Below are 20,016 nucleotides of genomic sequence, written 5' to 3' on the forward strand. Positions count from 1 at the left end.
TCTTTCCTCTAGACCATTAATGGTTGAGGAAAAAACCTCTTGTGTAATATATACAGGGGCTGAAGTGCCAGAAGCAGGTGTAGCCCCTGACCCCGATGGCTCTCCCTGGCTAGCCGTCCCTGGCCCATCCTTAGGGGGGAAGGATGCTGCCGACAGGGGGCCCTCAGAACCTGAACGAGATACCCTAGTGTCTCTGGTTCCTGGGGTGCTTGAACCTCTTCTACCCATAGTGCAAAGCAACAAGGTGTGAGGTATACAAATGAACACTGTCCGCTGAGCGATGTAGTCTGGCTAAAAGCCTTGCTACCCAATGCTCAGTCTGGTGTTACTTCAGTAAATGCTGCCTAGGAGAATGCCTGTGTCCCACCTTACATGCGACCGTCAGCTCTGTGTCTCTCAGAAGGCTGAGTGCACCTGTACAGAGTGCCTTTAATAGCCTGCAGCTGGCCTGAGTGGGAGTCTAAACACTCTGTGCTGACATCCCGCCCCCTCCTCTACCGCCCCCCCCCCCTCGAGTTTTGAAAAAAACGAGCGCTTCCCGCACTGCCGACTCTCCTGTCATGCTCTGGAGAAAAGGCTGGGGATGGGGGGGGGGGGGAAGGAGGGAGACTGGTAACAAGATTTGCCTGAACGGCTATCTTCAGAGATGGTGGCCATTAGGCCACAGAGCCCGGGTGGTATAACCACTTTCTAGACCCCTGTGGCCCCTCTCTAGCCTGGGGGGAACATTCAAACATGAGAAATCCCCCCATCCACCTTACCTGCTTGCAGCCTGCTTGATACGCTGGGACATACACAGCGATTACAACACCTGAGACAGACATTCAGCATGTGTAGGTTTGTGCTCTTGGTAGCCCCCGGTGGTCACAATAGGCATAGCATGCATTTACCTTAAAGGAGAAAAGCCACTAGAACTCAAAAATTCTGTGGAATCTCCTCTTACCTTATCCAGCCGCAGGGTGCTGTTTACACAGACCCAATCTTCACCTCTCACGGTGGGCTCCGTTTGAAAAAACCGTCAGAGACTGGGGCCCCCATCAGTAGGGGGATCCAACAGTTCTGGGACCGTAAAGCACCTCGCCAGAAATTAGGAAGTTTAAAGCCATTTTCTGATCTGCGGGGTCCAGCTCTCTAAAAAGAGAAGCATTACGGGTAAAACCTCGTTTCTTCGGACACGAGGCCCGGGTACCATTCAATTCGGCCATGAAAAGACACTTTGAATGGATCCGGTTCGCCTGGCTTGCCCCAGTATAGGATCTTAGGATATTCCCTTTGGAGCTCAGCACAGGACATCTTTACACGTCCATCACCTAAGACACTGGCGTAAAAACTGAGGTATCCCTGCAAGGGGGAGGGATTATATAGGGGGTTGAACTTCCTGATAGGGTGTGCCAGTGTCCAATCACCAGTGATACCTATATAACCCATCAGTAATTACTGTGGCTCTGTGTCCCGTGATGTTCGAGAAAGAAAACATAGTGCTGTAACAAGTCAAAATCCCCAAGAGAGTATGCAGATAGCTTCTGGATTTCACAATGGCATCACGAGCGTGGGCTTTGTTCTACATGTTTCATCAAAAATTACATCTTCCAAGTGTGGATTAAAGTGGTGATATCAAATATGCAGGATTTGAGCTAACCACGTTCAAGTGCTATATGATTTCTCTTTGCCAGGGTCATACAGTTCTGCTAAGCCTTTGATTTGAGTACTGGTGTGGAAGCACAGCGTTTGTTGTTCTTCTTTTGTTGTTCTAGCACAATGAGCTAAATTATTCAACAGGAACAACGAACCTAGCCTTTTCTATTGAAATCTTACCATTGCTCTGGCTTCCTCTCGTATAAAGTTAACAGCGAGGATGCTATAGAGGGCTCCATTTACATAGGGACGAATCTGTAGAATCGTAGCAGAAATTGCACAAGTTTACAACCTGAGAAATACTTATTACGATTTTTATATCAGACTGACAGAAAGAGATGGGCAAGCTTTTCAAATTCTTCCTGGTCACAAGGTGAACTAGATAATAAAGATAACAGTTTTACAGAGAAGTCCCAGTTCTAGCCATAGACCTGATAAGGCAGCTAGAAGATCTGATCTAAAAAAATGCCTCTGCACTGCCTCCCAGGTCCTCATATTTCTGGCAGGGAGTACAGAAGCATGTGTTTGAGAAGAGGGTTTCCAGGAAATGTCATAGGAGAGCAGATATGTTGAGATTGTTTGCAGCACACAAACAACTCAAATTTCTAAACAATGGCTTTTTCTCTCTTTTCTATATCTCCTTCTCTCTTACTTAGTTCCTCTAAACTATCAGGAGGAGTTTTGGTTATGTGAGGATCGCCCTCTGTATTCCACGCCACATGGGGGGGGGGGGGACGACGAAATATCTAGGGGAATTTAGTTAACAATCTTGTGGCGTTTTGGGCCCCATTGGTGTATACCCTGCAACTAAATGACTCTCCATAGAAATGTTTAATGCACAACTGTATCCAAGCACCTGTCTGCATATGTGCACAACCAACAGCACTTTCTCATGTGGTGCCTTGTTTGCTGTTCTTTTAATGTATATTTTCAATAAAAAGGATTGGAAACTAAACATAATGGTAGGCACAGTTGTTCTACTGTGAGTGCATGTACATGACAGTTAAATACTAATATACATGAGGTGGTGTCAGGGTCTCTTTAAAGTGTGCATCAAGTGTGTTTTTTCTTGGTTTGGGATATACCGAGGAAGGGTTAAAAGCCCTGTTGGGTTTTAATGCTATCCAGGGCTCCTCTAGACAGATTTCCCCTCATTTTCTGTCCTGATGACCTTTAACCAGACAGAAAGAGAAGGCGTCTCTCATGAAGCAACACAGACAAATAACGTTATTTTTTTTTTTTTTTAAGAATAAGAATGCTATAACCCCTGTTGGATATTTAATTTCTGTCTGTGTCCCTGTTGCAGATTTTGCCTTACTCCTGTGTCTGGTGAAACCATGCATCCACTTTGTCCTAGGTCTTGTGAGCTATGAGCATTGGATGGAACTCCAATTGATTATTCTCTAGAATAATCTACATTTTTGTATTCACTAATAGGACAGATATATTGTATATACACACAGAAATATACATACAAACTTTTTTCTGAGACACATACCTCATGGTTCTCATGACCAAGTAAGTCAGACAGCACTCTGAGAACATGGCTTGCATTTTTGGCACATGCTTTCTTTCCTGTTTATGACAAATATAAAAAAACAAAACAAAAAAAAACAAAAAACAAAAAAAAAAAAACTGGTAGGATTACCCAATACATTACAGAAACAATATCTAATAAACACTGAACATTTTGTAATGTCCATAAACAATCATGTGACACATTTATTGTACAGGTATACTATATACAAACACACACCTGCACTACGTAAGCACAGGTTCATAAGCAAGGCCGTAGAGTATGTCACTGTGTAGTCAGACAGATGCTCAGTGTCTTCCAGCTCCTGTACAAGCCAATCCATGAGACCATCCTTTATCATTGCTGACTGCATAGGTCGCCTAGAAGAGAAAGCAACATTAGTATAAATGCAATGATGAGCTATAGTATGTGTCAAAAATACTGTAAATCAGCTGGATTCATGATGGCCAACACTTACTCCTCCCGATACCCTCAGGGTTATTATCACGGTTCTCCCGAAGGAAGAAAAAGACCTGACGCAATGCGCTAGTTATTGCTCTATCCCCCCCTCAGAAACATAGACCTAACAATTTTTACTAACATTTTGGCAAATAGGTTGTTTCCAATAGTTCATAGGACAATACAAAAATTGCCACATAGGTTTTGTCCCAAATAGGGAAGCAAAAGATTACATGGACTAGAAACCTCAACATTATCCATATGGCCCACCTTGCTGATACCGTGACCATTCTCCTTTTGATCGATGTTTAGAACGTGTTTAATCAAGTAGACTGAGGTTTAATGAAGGCTGTGTTGCTAATACATCAAGGTTGGCAGGAAACTAGGGGATTGGTTGGAAGAATTATATTCCTACCCTTCCGCAACAGTGACAAGACAGGGGTGCCCTCTATCCCCATACATTTTTATTATAACTTTGAAACCATGACTGTGTCATATTAGAGCCAACCCTAACATTACTGACATTTCCTTTCTGTCTGATCAGCACAAAGTAGTGGGATACACCTATGACTTACTATTTTTCATCACTCGCCCCGGTTACTGCTCTTACCAATCTTCTTGCTAAGTCTAAACATTACGGTGAACTTCCCCAATTGCAAAATAAACCTCCAAAAACTGGATGCTTTCAACATTAAAGTCTCAAGACGATTCCAATAAAACATTATATCTCACTTCCCCTTCTGTTAGGACCCAACACTATATCACCTATGCAGGAACTCACCTTACGCGTTCCATTAGGGAACTCTATGCTACTAACTTTCTGCCACTCTTAGCCAAAATTAAACAAGACCTCCAAAGATGGTCATCTGGTTCATTCTCTTGGTTTGGGAGCATTGGTACCCTTAAGATGAATATTCTTCCTAGACTGCTTTATCTCCTTCAAACACTGTCTATCTCGGTACTGAGGATATTCCTCAAACAGACGCATAGTAAGTTTAGTAATTTTCTTTGGGCACAGAAATATCACAGAATAAGTCATGCCCTCATGACGCAGCCTAAGGAGAGGGGAGAGTTGGGATTCCATGACCCCTGAAATGCCATAAGGCTGTTCACATAGCGAGAGTCATAGAATGTGTACACATGGCCTTGATAAGCAATGGATTCAGTTTGTATGTATGTGGCATCCAAGATGCCTCTCAAGGGCCTATCCTGGCTTGGAGAGGAGATTCCAAGATCAGTTTACTGCCAACCATTGAGGTAACACCATCAAGCTCTTACACTCAGGCAAGAGTTACACTTTGAGTGATCTATCAACTTCCCTCATGAGCTGGGTCCTAGGACATCCCAAATATCCCCCAGGGAACTCACACAAAGCTTCCAGACTTTTTTTTGATATGAGGTAGTTTTGCTTAAAACACTTCCTAATCTCTAACAGGTTCAGTCCACTTTCAAAAATTCTAAGAATAGTAGATCCCTCCATTTCACACTGCTGAGCTTTTCAACTTCTTCATTTCCTGACCAAAACTTGGGGAAGGCGTCACCCCTTTTCTCCTAGGACTACTTTTGAAGAACTGTGTACTGCTTTTTATCCAGTTCGACACTAACTTTCTTTTCAATCTTAGTTTATTCCAAAATAAAGGTATAACAGAAAGATAAAGTACTTTACAGTATAGTATTACATAAATTATACACAGAACAATAAGGAGAACCTTTACTATATACGTACAGGAATATATACTTTGGCATATAACTTCTAGTGAAATACTAAAGTATCACATTGTATATAAAGAACTATAATGTACTAGAAGAATAACATGCGTGTGGGAACCAACATATATCCACCTTTGTGATTTTGCGTGTTGGTGTTATCATGAGGTTCCTCCTAATCAGGTTGGAATGCTGTAGGGATCATTTAATCACTTATTATAAATATTCATGTTATTGAGCAATTCTGGGTATATGATCTTTGTTTATATGTTTGAGTGATTTGTTCAGTACTTAAAGAAAGGGAGACAGAGAGAAAGGTAAGAATGATAGCATGTAGAAAGATACGGGATGACAACAAAGGTGGGAAGCACTCCAGCATGGCTAATCGGTGGGTAAAGATGGGGCATCCCTGACATAAGGGGAAGTCATCAGAGTAACGAAACATCGACCATAAGGACCAAGTGGTGGAGAACTGTTCCTCCTTCCCTGCTTCCTGCGCCAACAGGCGCTCCAGATCTCTTATCCGATCCACTTCGACAGCCCAGTCACCCAAGGAAGGCACATCTACTGTTCTCCAATGTCGGGGGATCACTGACCTAACTGCTGCCAGAAAGTGGCGCAGTATGTCTTTTTTAATCAGCTTGAGTGGGCCCGGAAGCATAGATAGTAGGGCTATCTCTGGTGTGGGCTTAACTGAGGTCGCCATCAGCCTGCTGTATAGATCAAAGACCTTTTGCCAAAGTTTCCGAATTGGAGGGCAGGCCCACCAGATGTGGAGCATTGTCCCTCTAGAGGACATGCATCTCCAACAAGTACCTGATAGAGAAGGGTTAAACTGTTGGATAGTCACCGGGCATCTGTACCACCTTGTTAATAGCTTAAACCCCTTTTCTTGAGTCTTACAAAAAAAGAGGGGGAGAAACAGAGAGTTTCTCTAAAGTAGGTCAACAGAGAACACTATTGTAAATACAAAACCAGCTTTATTAATTACCAATTACTTTTAATTGGTTTGTGATAACCGTCTGTCCATATTGCCAATTTTTTCACTTTTTGTAATATTAATTGGTTTATTTTTTGGTAATTAATAAAGCTGGTTTTGTATTTACAATAGCGTTCTCTGTTGACCTACTTTAGAGAAACTCTCTGTTTCTCCCCCTCTTTTTTTGCAATATGTTTAAAAGGGCAACTTGAACTGCATCCAGGCTTTTGTCTGTATGATAGGTCTATACTTACCCGCTGTAACTCGCCACCACTACTAATATTTACTGGTCGATCCGGGCAAAAATCCTTGTTTTTTTGTCCCTTTTCTTGAGTCTTAGTTGCCAAAGAGATCCTATGCGTTAAGATAAAGCATTTTTGGCAATCAGCAGGGGAGATGGAATGTTGTAGATCTGTTTCCCAGTTCAGCGTGTACGTTGGCAGGTCAGGGGTAGATACGTTTAGTAGAAGGGAATATAACAGTGATACTACATGTGTTGGCGGGTCCGGTTGCAAGAGCAGCTCATCAAAGTCTGATGGGTCATCCAATATTTCTGAAATGGGAGAAAAAGTACGTATGTATGACATTAATTGACTCCTTTGTAACCACATGATTGGGGGCCCCGGGCCCATCTGGGGGGGGTATGTCTGGTCTCAAAGATGGGTCAGCGAATAAAACCTGTGCTAAACGTCTACGATTATCCCTATTCCAGGGTCCAAATCTCTCCTCACCTTCAGCCGGAGTCCCAAAGAGAGAAGTCATTGGGCCCCGAGGTTTAGATAATTTACTCGTTAATAGCAGTCGGTCCCATATCTGAAGAGTCTGACGAGTGAGAGCAGTAGAGAGGGTACTATCCCTACGCTGAGCCGTAGGTATCCACGGCAGGGCGCAAAGATCAGCCTCGTTGAGATGTCTCTCCAATTGAACCCAGAGCTTGGAGGAAGGGTGATGAAACCAATCCACAATACGTGTGAGTACCGCTGCCTTATGGTATGAAGAGGCATCCGGGACCCCCGTTCCCCCCCCCCCGGGCCTTCGGAAGAATCATTGTATTGTACTTTATCCTGGGGCGGTTTCCTTGCCATATGAATTTAGAAAAGATCTGACGAAGCCTTTTGAAGAATGAGGTGGGAATGTAAATAGGAATGGTCTGAAAAAGATAGAGGAATCGAGGGAGAACATCCATCTTCAAAACATTCACCCTGGCCAACCAAGAGAGCTGTTTAGATGCGTACATGGTCAGATCCGCTTGTGTTCTAAGAAGTAGCGGGGTAAAGTTGCTGGTGAATAGTTGGGAAGCGTCTGTTGGCATATGAATTCCTAGATAACGAATAGATGTGGAGTTTGCCTTAAAAGGGAAGGAAGACGCGAGCTGTTGGAGAGCTGCTTCTGTGAGTGAAATGTTGAGGATTTCTGACTTATTATGATTAACTTTAAAGTTACTAACATCTCCATATCTCTGAAACTCCTGCATAATGGAGGGCAAGGAGACTTGCGGTTGGGTCACAAATATGAGCAAGTCATCTGCGAATAGGGCAAGTTTAGTATGTATGGGGCCTATACTAATACCATGGATAGCCGGGTTGTTTCTAAGGGCGATGGCTAGGTGTTCCATAACAAGAACATATAGAATGGGGGACAAGGGGCACCCCTGTCGCGTTCCATTATGAATAGTGAATTTTGGAGCTAGAGAACCGTTTAGTCTAATCCTAGCGGAGGGAGAGGTATAGAGGGACATTATTCTGGAGAGCATGTTTTGGCCTAGACCCAGTTGTTGCAGTGATAGGCGAATAAAATTGCCAGCCAACGCGGTCGAAGGCCTTCTCCGCGTCGACCGTGAGAAGGCACAATGGGACATTGTGGGCCCGAGCATAATCCGCAATGAGAAGTGTTTTCAGGGTGTTATCTCGTGCCTCTCGTCCACTCACAAAGCCAACTTGATCTAGGTGTATTAAGCGGGGTAACAACGGTTGTAATCTATTAGCTAGCACCTTCGCATACACCTTCAGATCTACCCCTATCAGCGAAATGGGTCGGTAGTTAGCACATATAGTTAGGTCTTTGTCTGGTTTTGGGATGAGGGTGATATGTGCCTCTAAGCGTTTGCGGCATGAATACTGATCGCTCAGAGATGAAGTTAAATACTTTTGTTAAGAAGGGAGTGAGAAGGGGAGCAAATTGTTTATAAAATTTCGGAGTGAAGCCATCAGGGCCCGGACTTTTACCAGATGGGGTGGATGCAATGGCGCGGGCAACCTCGTCTTCCGAGATTGGAGCTTCAAGGTCCTCTATCGTTTCATCATCTAGAGTAGGTAATGCATTTTGTGTGATATATGAGGCTTGTGTGTCCGCCCTAGTAAAGAGGGGCTCAGTGGGGCTTGTTGTAGGTATGTTATAGAGGGATTGATAGAAGTCCCGTAAAACTTGTCCCAGCTCAGAAGGTGACGAGACAGATTTCCCAGAATTGTCCCGTATGTGAGGTATAAAGGTGTTAGGTTGTTTGGTATGCAGGGTGCGAGCTAGTGATCTACCACATTTGTCCCGGAATTTGTATTGGTGAAAGGCTAGTTTGTTCGCTAATGTACGGGCTGATGCCTCATAAAATTCCCTAAGCTGAGAGCGAGCAGAAGAAACCTCTGCCAGCACTTCCACAGCCGGGGAGCGTTTATGGGTAGTCTCTAGTGTCCTGAGTTTGTGTACCGCCGTAGCTATCGCAGCCGAGCGTTCTTTTTTCACACGGGCACCCATTTGAATAAACCTACCCCGTAATACCGACACTAACTTTCTATATCATATATGAGGCTCACATACCAGCCAGATACGTTCTTGTTGTTCACATACCATTTGGTGCCCTTACCTGAGGTAAAAAAAGCTGTATAAGTGAGTATAACGTCTACTTAAAAGGGTCAGTGCACCCAAAGTGATAATTCAGTTTTTGGTGGGTGCTGGAAAATTAAACCACCTGACAGGCTGTGCACTTCGGCTGGATTCTCTGTTTTTTTTTTTAGGTAAGGAGATGGCAATGAACACACAAAGATGGTCAGGAATACCAAACAGAGATGGACAGAAGTAGAATATAAATTATTTCTGGAGGATCTCGATTTTAGAGTATAAATTGAATACAAAAAGCCAGGATCCAAGCCAAATAAGCTGTATAACAAGGAATATTATCTTAAAAAAAAATAATGTGAAAAATCACTGAAGTTATTATCACCTTTAGTCATATTTGTCTATACAAACCTTCATTTTATTATGCTATGTTTCTTAGTATATTAGCTTGTTATGCACTTATAAAAAAAAAAAAACCCTGAACATAGGATGTCTACTCGAGGTGTGGATGAAGTCCATTTGATACAAAATAACTCTACAAAGGTTGATCTCTGATAAAAAATAAAAAAAAACAGGTACATATACCAGTTATTTTAAGCATGATAAAAGAAACACATTTTTTCTTGTCAAACGAAAATAAATCTTTATTTAAATAAATGATCTGTGGTACAATTGTTAAAATCTTGAGCTATTTAAAAGTTTACTTTTGTAAATTACTGAGAAGACAGTGTACTGTTCTGCCTACTCTAGTGAATACACAAAGAGTAAAATAAAGTTGCATTGAACAGTCATCCAGGTACAGCAATGAACAATGATGCCATCTAAACATATGAAGAACAATATCTGACAAAACCCGATCCAGCTGCCATCCTGCTCTTAGCTTTGTGTTACAACAGATCATTGTTGGCATATTATTTGACTTTCAGTATAAAAAAATGGTTACACAAAAGAAGTAAACATGAAAAATAAAAAGAAATCATTCAGGCTAAATTATAATGAATAGTTTAAAAGGGATGATATGTACTGGGGCCATAATTGCAATGCCAATGTTTAATCAACCCATAATTATATTCTAAATCCTGGGTGACAGCCAGAGCTACATCGTAAGCCCAACCAAAACCAATAAAAGCCAAAACCAATAATTGGAGAACAGATGCCAGACCATTAAGAGCAAATGCATGGTTTGCAATAATGCCAAGCTAAGTTGCAATGATGGGGTGAACAACAGTAGGAATGAGTGTTCTGACATAATATGTTCCATTTTTTCGGTATGGTATGGAGACACTGTACTGACTATTGTTGAAACCATCTTTAGCATCCTTCCTCTATATTTAAAATGTATGTAAAGGCAAAACCTTAACTTTCAGATTTGGATAGAGTGGATGAGGGTTATACCCTATGTCAGGCTTTTCCTGCTGTCTGTGTTGCCATTAGGGGGATTCACCCTTCTGACCACTGTCAGAGAGACAGAAAGAGATATGAAATAATTAATTTTAGAGTTGTGACCAGAAAAACATTTGAAGTTAAATTATTCAGTATGGACACCTATTCTAGTGACAACTGTCTAAGAGGGGAATAACCCTCACTTTGGAAAGATTTCTTCTCACTTCCTGTTGCACCTCCGTGACAGGAAGTGAAAAGGAATCGCTCTACTAGGATACAGACCGCAAAAATTAACCTGATAATTTTAACCCCTCCCTGCTCTATCCAAAACAAAAAATAGGAATGTTGACTTGCCTGTAAATTCCTAATCATGGAGTACAGGACAGCAAGACCTGTTTTGATACATTCAGGTGATTGGCCATTGGCAAAAAAAATGCTATTTTTTTTAGTAAACAATAAGGAGTTATCAAGACACAAGGGGGTTGTCATGTTTTGGAGCAGGACAAAGAGAAGGAATAACAATGTCCTCATTGAGGTGGAAGGAATAGACCACCTTAGGTAAGAAAGAATGCTTTGGTCACTAAAACACTTTGTCCTTGTGTAAATCAAGAAAGGGCTCCTTACAAGAAAAGTGCTGCCAATTCAGAAACATGCCTAATAGATGCAGTTGCTACCAACAGGGCAACCTTTCAAGTGAGGTCTTTCAGCAGAATATAATTGGTTCAAAGGGAAGTCTCTGAAAAACAAAAAGCACCAGGTTGAGATCCCAAGGTGAAACAGGATGTCCAATTGTAGGATTTATATACTCCCCATGAAAAGCTTTGAAAAGGGACTACAAGTAATGGGGCGTACACACGGTCGGACTTTTCGGCTACAAAAGTCCGACAGCCCGTCCGACAAACTTTCGATGGACTTTCGAACGAACGGACTTGCCTACATACAATCACACAAAAGTCCGACGGATTCGTACGTGATGATGTACACCGGACTAAAATAAGGAAGTTGATAGCCAGATATCCAATAGCTGCCCTAGCATGGGTTTTTGTCCGTCGGACTAGCATACAGACGAGCGGATTTCTGGGTCCGGCGGAGTTACGACGTAAAGATTTGAAGCAAGTTCCAATTCTAAAGTCTGTCAGATTTGCGACTGGAAAAGTCCGCTGAAAGTCCGGGGAAGCCCACACACGATCGGATTGTCCGCCGGATTTGGTCCGTCTGACTTTTGTAGCTGAAAAGTCCGACCGTGTGTACGCCACATTAGAGGTTTCTGGAATAAAATTAGTTTTAAAAAATTGTCCCTTGAGGGTACTCAACTAAAAGAAAGCCAAAATATGAGTGACAGAGTATTCCCTGGGACTTCCAGTTCTTGCAGCAGGCAAAGTAAGCATTCCATGTGCGATGGTAAATCTCACAGGTTTTGGATTTTTTTTTTTTTTGCTCCGAGTAAGGTGGGAATAACAGAGTCCGAAATACCCCAATCCTTTCAGTCATGGGTTTCAACAGCCATCCCACTAAAATGGCTGAAAAGCAAGATGGAAGATTGGACTTTCCCAATTCTAGGGCAAAATTGGAGATTCACCAAGTCAGGGAGAGCTTTGTTTGGCTGGATAGAAGCACTGGGAGATTTAAAGATAGGACGTACTTGTTCCACATCACAAGTATGTTAAACTGAAGAGATCCAGAGTGAAACTGGGCAAAAGGAACTGCCTCAAAGGAGTCTGCCATCGAGTCCAGAAAACTCATGCAAAAGCAAACTGGGGGCTGTCATTTTGACCTGAGGGCAGGGGTGGGGAACAAGTGGAAGGTTTTTTTATCTTAATGCAGGTAAGTTTTAAAACCACTTTAAGATAACATTTTTGGCTACACAATCATTTTACTCTTCACCTAAAAATGAAACAATAAAACTGGTTTGATTTGTCTCTTCTTTTGCAACTGCACCAATTGTTTGGCTCTTACCTGAGGCTAAGTTTTTGCAGAGAGCCCAGAACATTTTCCTTAGTAATGTAATCCTTCTCCTCTGTCTTGAGCGCTGCCTCCAATGAGCGCAAAAAGTAAGGATTCTGACTTAGATAAGCCCGGCCTAGAATACAAAGGATAAATATTAATCTCTTATACAGTCATGGTAATTCTTAATAGTCAATATTTTTTTTTTTAATGGTATTTTCCTATATGATCATTCTATGGGTGTATAGCTATGGTGCATCGCACTGCATATTCACAAGAACGCGAAAATACAAATGATCATACGGCTTTAAATCTCAACTATATCAGTAAAAAGTATATGATTATATAAAAAGGTAATTTCCAAATAAATATATGGAGATACATTTTCCACAGATAGCTGTACAGAATCAAGCAGTCCATTGCGCATTTAGGTGTTCATCTTACCATCAGATAATGATGCAAATGCATTGATAAGGCGAGCTGTGTATTGTCTGACTATCTCATTTTTGGAGTGAAGCAGTTGTAGGACATTTCTCTATGGAGAAAATAAAAATACAAGAAATTATTTTACATATCTACACATGATATACAGACTGAACCCTATGCCGTGACTGACACTCAATATTTTTTAATGCTGGAAAGGCTAGACTTTTTCTAATAGGCCTAGTTTAAATAAAGCAAGCTTTAGACTGTGCAAATTTCAGCTGATTCCTGATGAACTAGCTGAAATTTGCTACATAGGCTTGCCTTGTCACCCCTCTCCTGCCTGCAGCCAGGTACTCTAATGCCGTGTAGAGACACGACCGGACTTTTCGACTGAACTGGTCTGACGGATTCTGTGTGAGCTTCATCGGACCTTTTCTGTTGAAAAATCTGTCAGACTTTAGAAATAGAACAGGTTTCAAATCTTTCCAACGGACTCAAGTCCGATTGAAAAATCCGTTCGTCTGTATGCTAGTCCGACGGACAAAAAAGGACAGCTACTGGCTATGAACTTCCCTATTCTAGTCCGGTCGTACGTCGTCACGTTCGAAACAATCGGACTTTGGTGTGATCGTGTGTAGACAAGTCCGTTTCGATGGAACTCCATCAGAACTCCGTCGAAAAGTCCTTTGGAGCTCAGTCCGACGAAAAGTCAGTTCGTGTGTACACAGCATTAGAGCGGAAGAAACTAAAAGGCTGAAAGAGGCAGTGTGATGCACGTTTCAGTGCAGCACACCCTTTTTTCTTTTGAGTCAGCTTTATTTGAAGTTCACAAAACGACAATTTATTCATGTCATTGCATGGCAGTGTGCTGAGTTGTGCTTCTGTACAGTGACATGCGATCCCTTCCTGTATGCTGTGATAAAATGTAGCATGTTGGCATTTTATTGCAGCTTACTGTATCGCACCTCTAGTGTGTTTTGCAGTGTGAAGAGGATACATAAAAAAAAAATCCTAGTGGTGACCTGCATTCATCCAGTAAAACGCAGGTCACTGCACTATATGAACAGGGCCTAAATCCGATAGGGCACATTCATGCTATAAATGCACATAAAAAGCTATAAAAAATGCATCTCTGTTGGTCTGCAGTCCAATGCATTTCTGTGCATTTTTCTGCACACTTCTTTTTAAAGGCATGTTTCCTCTGACCTAATTATTGTGAGTGAAAGATGGGTTGTGGCGCTTTTATGTGCATTCCTGCGCAAACATGTTGCATCTTAGCGCATATCTTTGGAATGCATATAAATTTAAGCATCCTAGTGTGAACATGACACATAGAAAACAATTATTTTATATATGTCACCACAGTTACCTGCATTCATCCAGTGAGGAAAGAAGCAGGTAACTGCACATAGTGTGAATTAGCCCTAATAGAATTAGGCCTATTTGTGTCATGCTGACATCATATATACAGTACACATACATATATACAGTACACATACATATATACACACACATATTATTATATATATATATATATATATATATATATATATATATACACATACACACATATATACACACACACACAGGCACACTTTCTTAATTTCCTGGCCTCCTAATAGCAAACTGAGGCATATTTTAGCAAGTACATTGCTTGAGTTTTTATTCTTATATTTTCCTTAAAATGTCCCAGACCTGGCCCCTCAACATAAACCCAAAATGTACAGCAAAAGTAGCAACAGTGCTAAAGTACAGGGACCTTGTGATATCTGTAATTACCAATGTTACATTTTGGGATCAATCCTTGTGTGCCTGTGGTTTCCCGCTGGATCCTAAGCCCAAACTGTGTATGAGACCTTGATTTTTGCCCAAGTCGAAATTAGGACCACCTCTCCATGTGCTGAATTCTGTCCCAATCATTCGGCTGTCAAATGCCAGAACTTAGGTGGTTAGCAGAAGTAATGGCATTTCACGGCTGAATGACCAGCATCGGGGCTTAGCAACTTGAGGTGGCAGGTTTAATATGGACTCGGGAGAAAGCAATAACCCACGTTAAGCCTCTGCGTAAAATCAAAGAGATTCCAAAGCAACTCAAGGATCAATTTCAGGGATAACATAAGGACTTGCAGACACCACAAGGTATCTGCACTAAACACTGTTGGCCACATAGAAATATTTTAGGCTGCTACAAGATATTTTCATTTCTGACTTAAATGTAAAGATTTGTAAATTAGCCACTAGAGAGAGAGATATGTTTCACAAGAACAATTTAAAATTGGTTATTAGCACCTGGGGAAATACAGAAAAACCCACAGTGATTTTTTTTTTTTCTTTTTTTTTGCAGACTCTGGATACATAATGAGAAAATACCCTCTGAACATATATAGATACAAAAAATATACAGAAACAAGCTTTGTAAAGCATTAACACACATTAAGTTGATTAGCATCATGCAAACCTTCATACAAAAACGTAAACGATTATACCTTTCCTTCTAGAGTTTTACATTCTGTGTTACAAATAGAAGAATGACAGGCCATAAACAAATCAAATGACTCATTAGCTTTCAACACTAATCTTGTTGCCACACGGTGATCTTTTAATTATAGCACCTTGTAAGGTAAACATGAAATTCCATTGGTTTAACTAAAGGTTAAAGTGTTACTTAACGCCAATTTTTTTAAAATTAAAATAACAAACATGTTATACTTACCTGCTCTGTGCAGTGGTATTGCTCAGAGCGGCCCCAATCCTCCTCTTCTGGTGTCCCCGACGGCGATCTTGGCTCCTCCTCTTCTTCTGCGGGACTACCTTAGCGAGCTGCTGGCTATGGGGATAGGTACTCCCCACGCTCCCAAGCTGTGTGTCTATAGAGCCGCACTCCATAGACTTACACAGCGGGACTACGGCCCGTCCCCCATTCCCTCTGATTGACAGCAGCAAGAGCCAATGGCTCCTGCTGCTGCTCTAATACAGTGTAAAGAGGAAGGGGAGAAAAGATGCAGCGCGCACAGCGCTGATCTCTTCTCTGCTCTCTTCCCCTTCACACAGGGGAAGGGGAAGGGGTCACAGGGACACTGAAAACTTTTTTTTTACCTTAATGCCATCAATGCTTGTAGGGCAGCCTATTCATTTCAATGGGCTGTCTTACCCACAGAACTGCAAGGAGAGAAGTTCCCGACACCTTTTTTTTTTAAATTGCGCCACACCAACAACACCCACGTTTGCCAATGTGTGGGGTACCATTATAAATGAATGGCACCCCTAAAGAGCAGAGAATTTGTCTAGTTAGTAATGAGTGCGATTTTGCGTGCATTCCGCGACACAGTATAATGAACCAAGCCTTGGAAAAAGGCTAGCCTTACGGGTTTGTTTTTTTGGTAGACAAGATTTTCTCCTGCCAGCAGCTGCAGTGTGGGGGCCTTGCTCTTTGTGGGAAAGCAGTGATCTTTTTTGCAGGCCTCCAACACAGAGATGCATGTTGATGTGACTTTTAGTAAAAGGGGGAAGGTCCCCTTTGAAGTGGAATTAATGTGGTTGTAAAACTCAGATGTGAAATATGACCAAAGCATTTCCTTCTACACTGTCTACTTGTCTCTCTCAAAAGCACCGAGTGTGATTCTATTCTGCTGCCTCCTTCCTCTGTTATCTGCATCAGTCACTTCTGACAGCTTTTCCGGACTCTAGGAGACAACTGGAGATGGGAAAAAAAGTTGCAGCACACAGCCTGTGTGTGAGGAAGGGGTTGTCCCCTTCCCTCCTATCGGGGCTCAGAGCTTTCTTCACTGAGCTCTGCAGTGTGAAAAGTCAGATCCCTGACCCCTGCTTTTCATACCCGAGAAATGCAGAGTAAAAATAGCATTTTTATAACAGCTTACCTGTAAAATCCTTTTCTTGGAGTACATCAGGGGACACAGAGCCTAAGTAATCACTTAATGGGTTATAGGCCACCTTCAGGTGATGGACAATCCAGGAAGTTCATTCTCTATATAACCCCTCCTTCCAGGAGCACATCAGTTTTTGTAGCAAAGAAATATACTTAACCACTTCCCGCCCGGCCTATAGCAGATTGACGGCCAGGCGGTGGTTCAATTATCCTGACTGGGCGTCATATGACGTCCAGCAGTATAACAGCCGCCGCGCGCCCGCGCATCGCGGTGATCGGTGGAGCGGTGTGTCAGTCTGACACACCGCTCCACCGATCTTATTAAAGAGCCTCCGGCGGAGGCTCTTTACCACGTGATCAGCCGTGTCCAATCATGGCTGATCACGATGTCAATAGGAAAAGCCGTTGATCGGCTTTTCCTCACTCGCGTCTGACAGATGCGAGTAGAGGAGAGCCGATCAGCGGCTCTCCTGACAAGGGGGGGTCTGCGCTGTTTATCAGCGCAGCCCCCCCCTCGGATGCCCACACTAGACCACCAGGGAAGCCGCCAGGACCACCAGGGAAGGGGGCAACATGTGGATGGCCAGGTATGTACCCCATGACCATCCACATGTGCATATTATGCCCAATCTGTGCCAATCAGTGCCCACAAATGGGCACTGACTGGCACCATTATATATCAGTGATTCCCAGCAATGCCACAGATCAGTGTCATCAGTGCCACCAGTGTCACCCATCAGTGTCCATCGGTGCCACCTGTCAGTGCCCATCCGTGCCACCTATCAGTGCCACCCATAAGTACCCATCAGCGCCACCCATAAGTACACATCAATGCCACCTACGAGTGCCCATCAGTGCCGCCTATGAGTGTCCATCAGTGCCATCCATGAGTGCCCATCAGTGCCGCATACCAGTGCTGCCTATCAGTGCCCATCAGTGCCCGTCAGTGCCACCTCATTGGTGCCACCTCATCGTTGCCCATCAGTGCCGCCTTATCAGTGCCCGTCAGTGCAGCCATATCAGTGCCCGTCATTGAAGAAAACATACTTATTTTTTACAAAAAATTTTAACAGAAACAAAGAAAAACTTGTTTTTTTTCAAAATTTTTGGTCTTTTTTTATTTGTTGAGCAAAAAATAAAAACCACAGAGGTTATCAAATGCCACCAAAAGAAAGCTCTATTTGTGGGAACAAAATGATAAAAAATTTGTTTGGGTACAGTGTTGTATGACCGCGCAATTGTCATTAAAATTGCGACAGCGCTGAAAGCTGAAACTTGGCCTGGGCAGGAAGGTGTCTAAATGCCTGGTATTGAAGTGGTTTAATCCCAAAAAAAAGGGGAGGGACCCCTGTGTCCCATGATGTACTCCAAGAAAAGGATTTTACAGGTAAGTGGTTATAAAAATCCTATTTTCTTTATCGTACATCATGGGACACAGAGCCTTAAGTAATTACTTAATGGGACATCCCATAGCAATGCTACTTGAGGGGAGGGAGACACAACCCTGAGGGTACCCCCAGACTTGAGGACCTATACTGCTGCCTGCAGCACACTGCGCCCGAAGGCGATATACTCATTTCTCCTAACATCCACCTGATAAAATTTTGTGAATGTATGCACTGAAGACCAAGTTGCGGCCTTACAGATATGAGCCATGGAGGCCTGATGACCCAGTGCCCAAGAAGCACTAACCGCCCTGGTAGAGGCCGCCTTAACCTGAAAAGGGGGAATCTTTGTAAAGCATTAACACACATTAAGTTGATTACCATCATGCAAACCTTCATACAAAAACGTAAACGATTATACCTTTCCTTCTAGAGTTTTACATTCTGTGTTACAAATAGAAGAATGACAGGCCATAAACAAATCAAATGACTCATTAGCTTTCAACACTAATCTTGTTGCCACACGGTGATCTTTTAATTATAGCACCTTGTAAGGTAAACATGAAATTCCAATGGTTTAACTAAAGGTTAAAGTGTTACTTAACGCCAATTTTTTTAAAATTAAAATAACAAACATGTTATACTTACCTGCTCTGTGCAGTGGTATTGCTCAGAGCGGCCCCAATCCTCCTCTTCTGGTGTCCCCGACGACGATCTTGGCTCCTCCTCTTCTTCTGCAGGACTACCTTAGCGAGCTGCTGGCTATGGGGATAGGTACTCCCCGCGCTCCCAAGCTGTGTGTCTATAGAGCCGCACTCCATAGACTTACACAGCGGGACTACGGCCCGTCCCCCACTACCTCTGATTGACAGCAGCAAGAGCCAATGGCTCCTGCTGCTGCTCTAATACAGTGTAAAGAGGAAGGGGAGAAAAGATGCAGCGTGCACAGCGCTGATCTCTTCTCTGCTCTCTTCCCCTTCACACAGGGGAAGGGGTCACAGGGACACTGAAAACTTTTTTTTTACCTTAATGCAAACAATGCGTGTAGGGCAGCCTATTCATTTCAATGGGCTGTCTTACCCACAGAACTGCAAGGAGAGAAGTTCCCGACACCTTTTTTATTAAAATTGCGCCACACCAACAACACCCACGTTTGCCAATGTGTGGGGTACCATTATAAATGAATGGCACCCCTAAAGAGCAGAGAATTTGTCTAGTTAGTAATGAGTGCGATTTTGCGTGCATTCCGCGACACAGTATAATGAACCAAGCCTTGGAAAAAGGCTAGCCTTACGGGTTTGTTTTTTTGGTAGACAAGATTTTCTCCTGCCAGCAGCTGCAGTGTGGGGGCCTTGCTCTTTGTGGGAAAGCAGTGATCTTTTTTGCAGGCCTCCAACACAGAGATGCATGTTGATGTGATTTTTAGCAAAAGGGGGAAGGTCCCCTTTGAAGTGGAATTAATGTGGTTGTAAAACTCAGATGTGAAATATGACCAAAGCATTTCCTTCTACACTGTCTACTTGTCTCTCTCAAAAGCACCGAGTGTGATTCTATTCTGCTGCCTCTTTCCTCTGTTATCTGCATCAGTCACTTCTGACAGCTTTTCCGGACTCTAGGAGACAACTGGAGATGGGGAAAAAAGTTGCAGCACACAGCCTGTGTGTGAGGAAGGGGTTGTCCCCTTCCCTCCTATCGGGGCTCAGAGCTTTCTTCACTGAGCTCTGCAGTGTGAAAAGTCAGATCCCTGACCCCTGCTTTTCATACCTGAGAAATGCAGAGTAAAAATAGGATTTTTATAACAGCTTACCTGTAAAATCCTTTTCTTGGAGTACATCAGGGGACACAGAGCCTAAGTAATTACTTAATG

General features: G+C 42.7%; 1 protein-coding gene across 3 annotated transcripts in view; it reads right to left on the reverse strand.

The window, feature by feature from the left end:
- ARMC9 (armadillo repeat containing 9) overlaps positions 1-20,016 on the reverse strand; it is a 233,330-nt gene that overhangs the window by 45,265 nt on the left and 168,049 nt on the right. For all 3 annotated transcript variants that reach the window (XM_073626513.1, XM_073626514.1, XM_073626512.1), the window contains 5 exons: positions 12,897-12,987; positions 12,465-12,588; positions 3,392-3,531; positions 3,134-3,210; positions 1,816-1,890 (listed from right to left, as the gene is read on the reverse strand). In XM_073626513.1, the coding sequence (XP_073482614.1) occupies positions 1,816-1,890; positions 3,134-3,210; positions 3,392-3,531; positions 12,465-12,588; positions 12,897-12,987 (507 nt within the window). The remainder of the gene's footprint in view (positions 1-1,815; positions 1,891-3,133; positions 3,211-3,391; positions 3,532-12,464; positions 12,589-12,896; positions 12,988-20,016) is intronic.

Source organism: Aquarana catesbeiana, linkage group LG04 (assembly GCF_042186555.1).
Source record: "Aquarana catesbeiana isolate 2022-GZ linkage group LG04, ASM4218655v1, whole genome shotgun sequence".
Classification (NCBI taxonomy): Eukaryota; Metazoa; Chordata; class Amphibia; order Anura; family Ranidae; genus Aquarana; species Aquarana catesbeiana.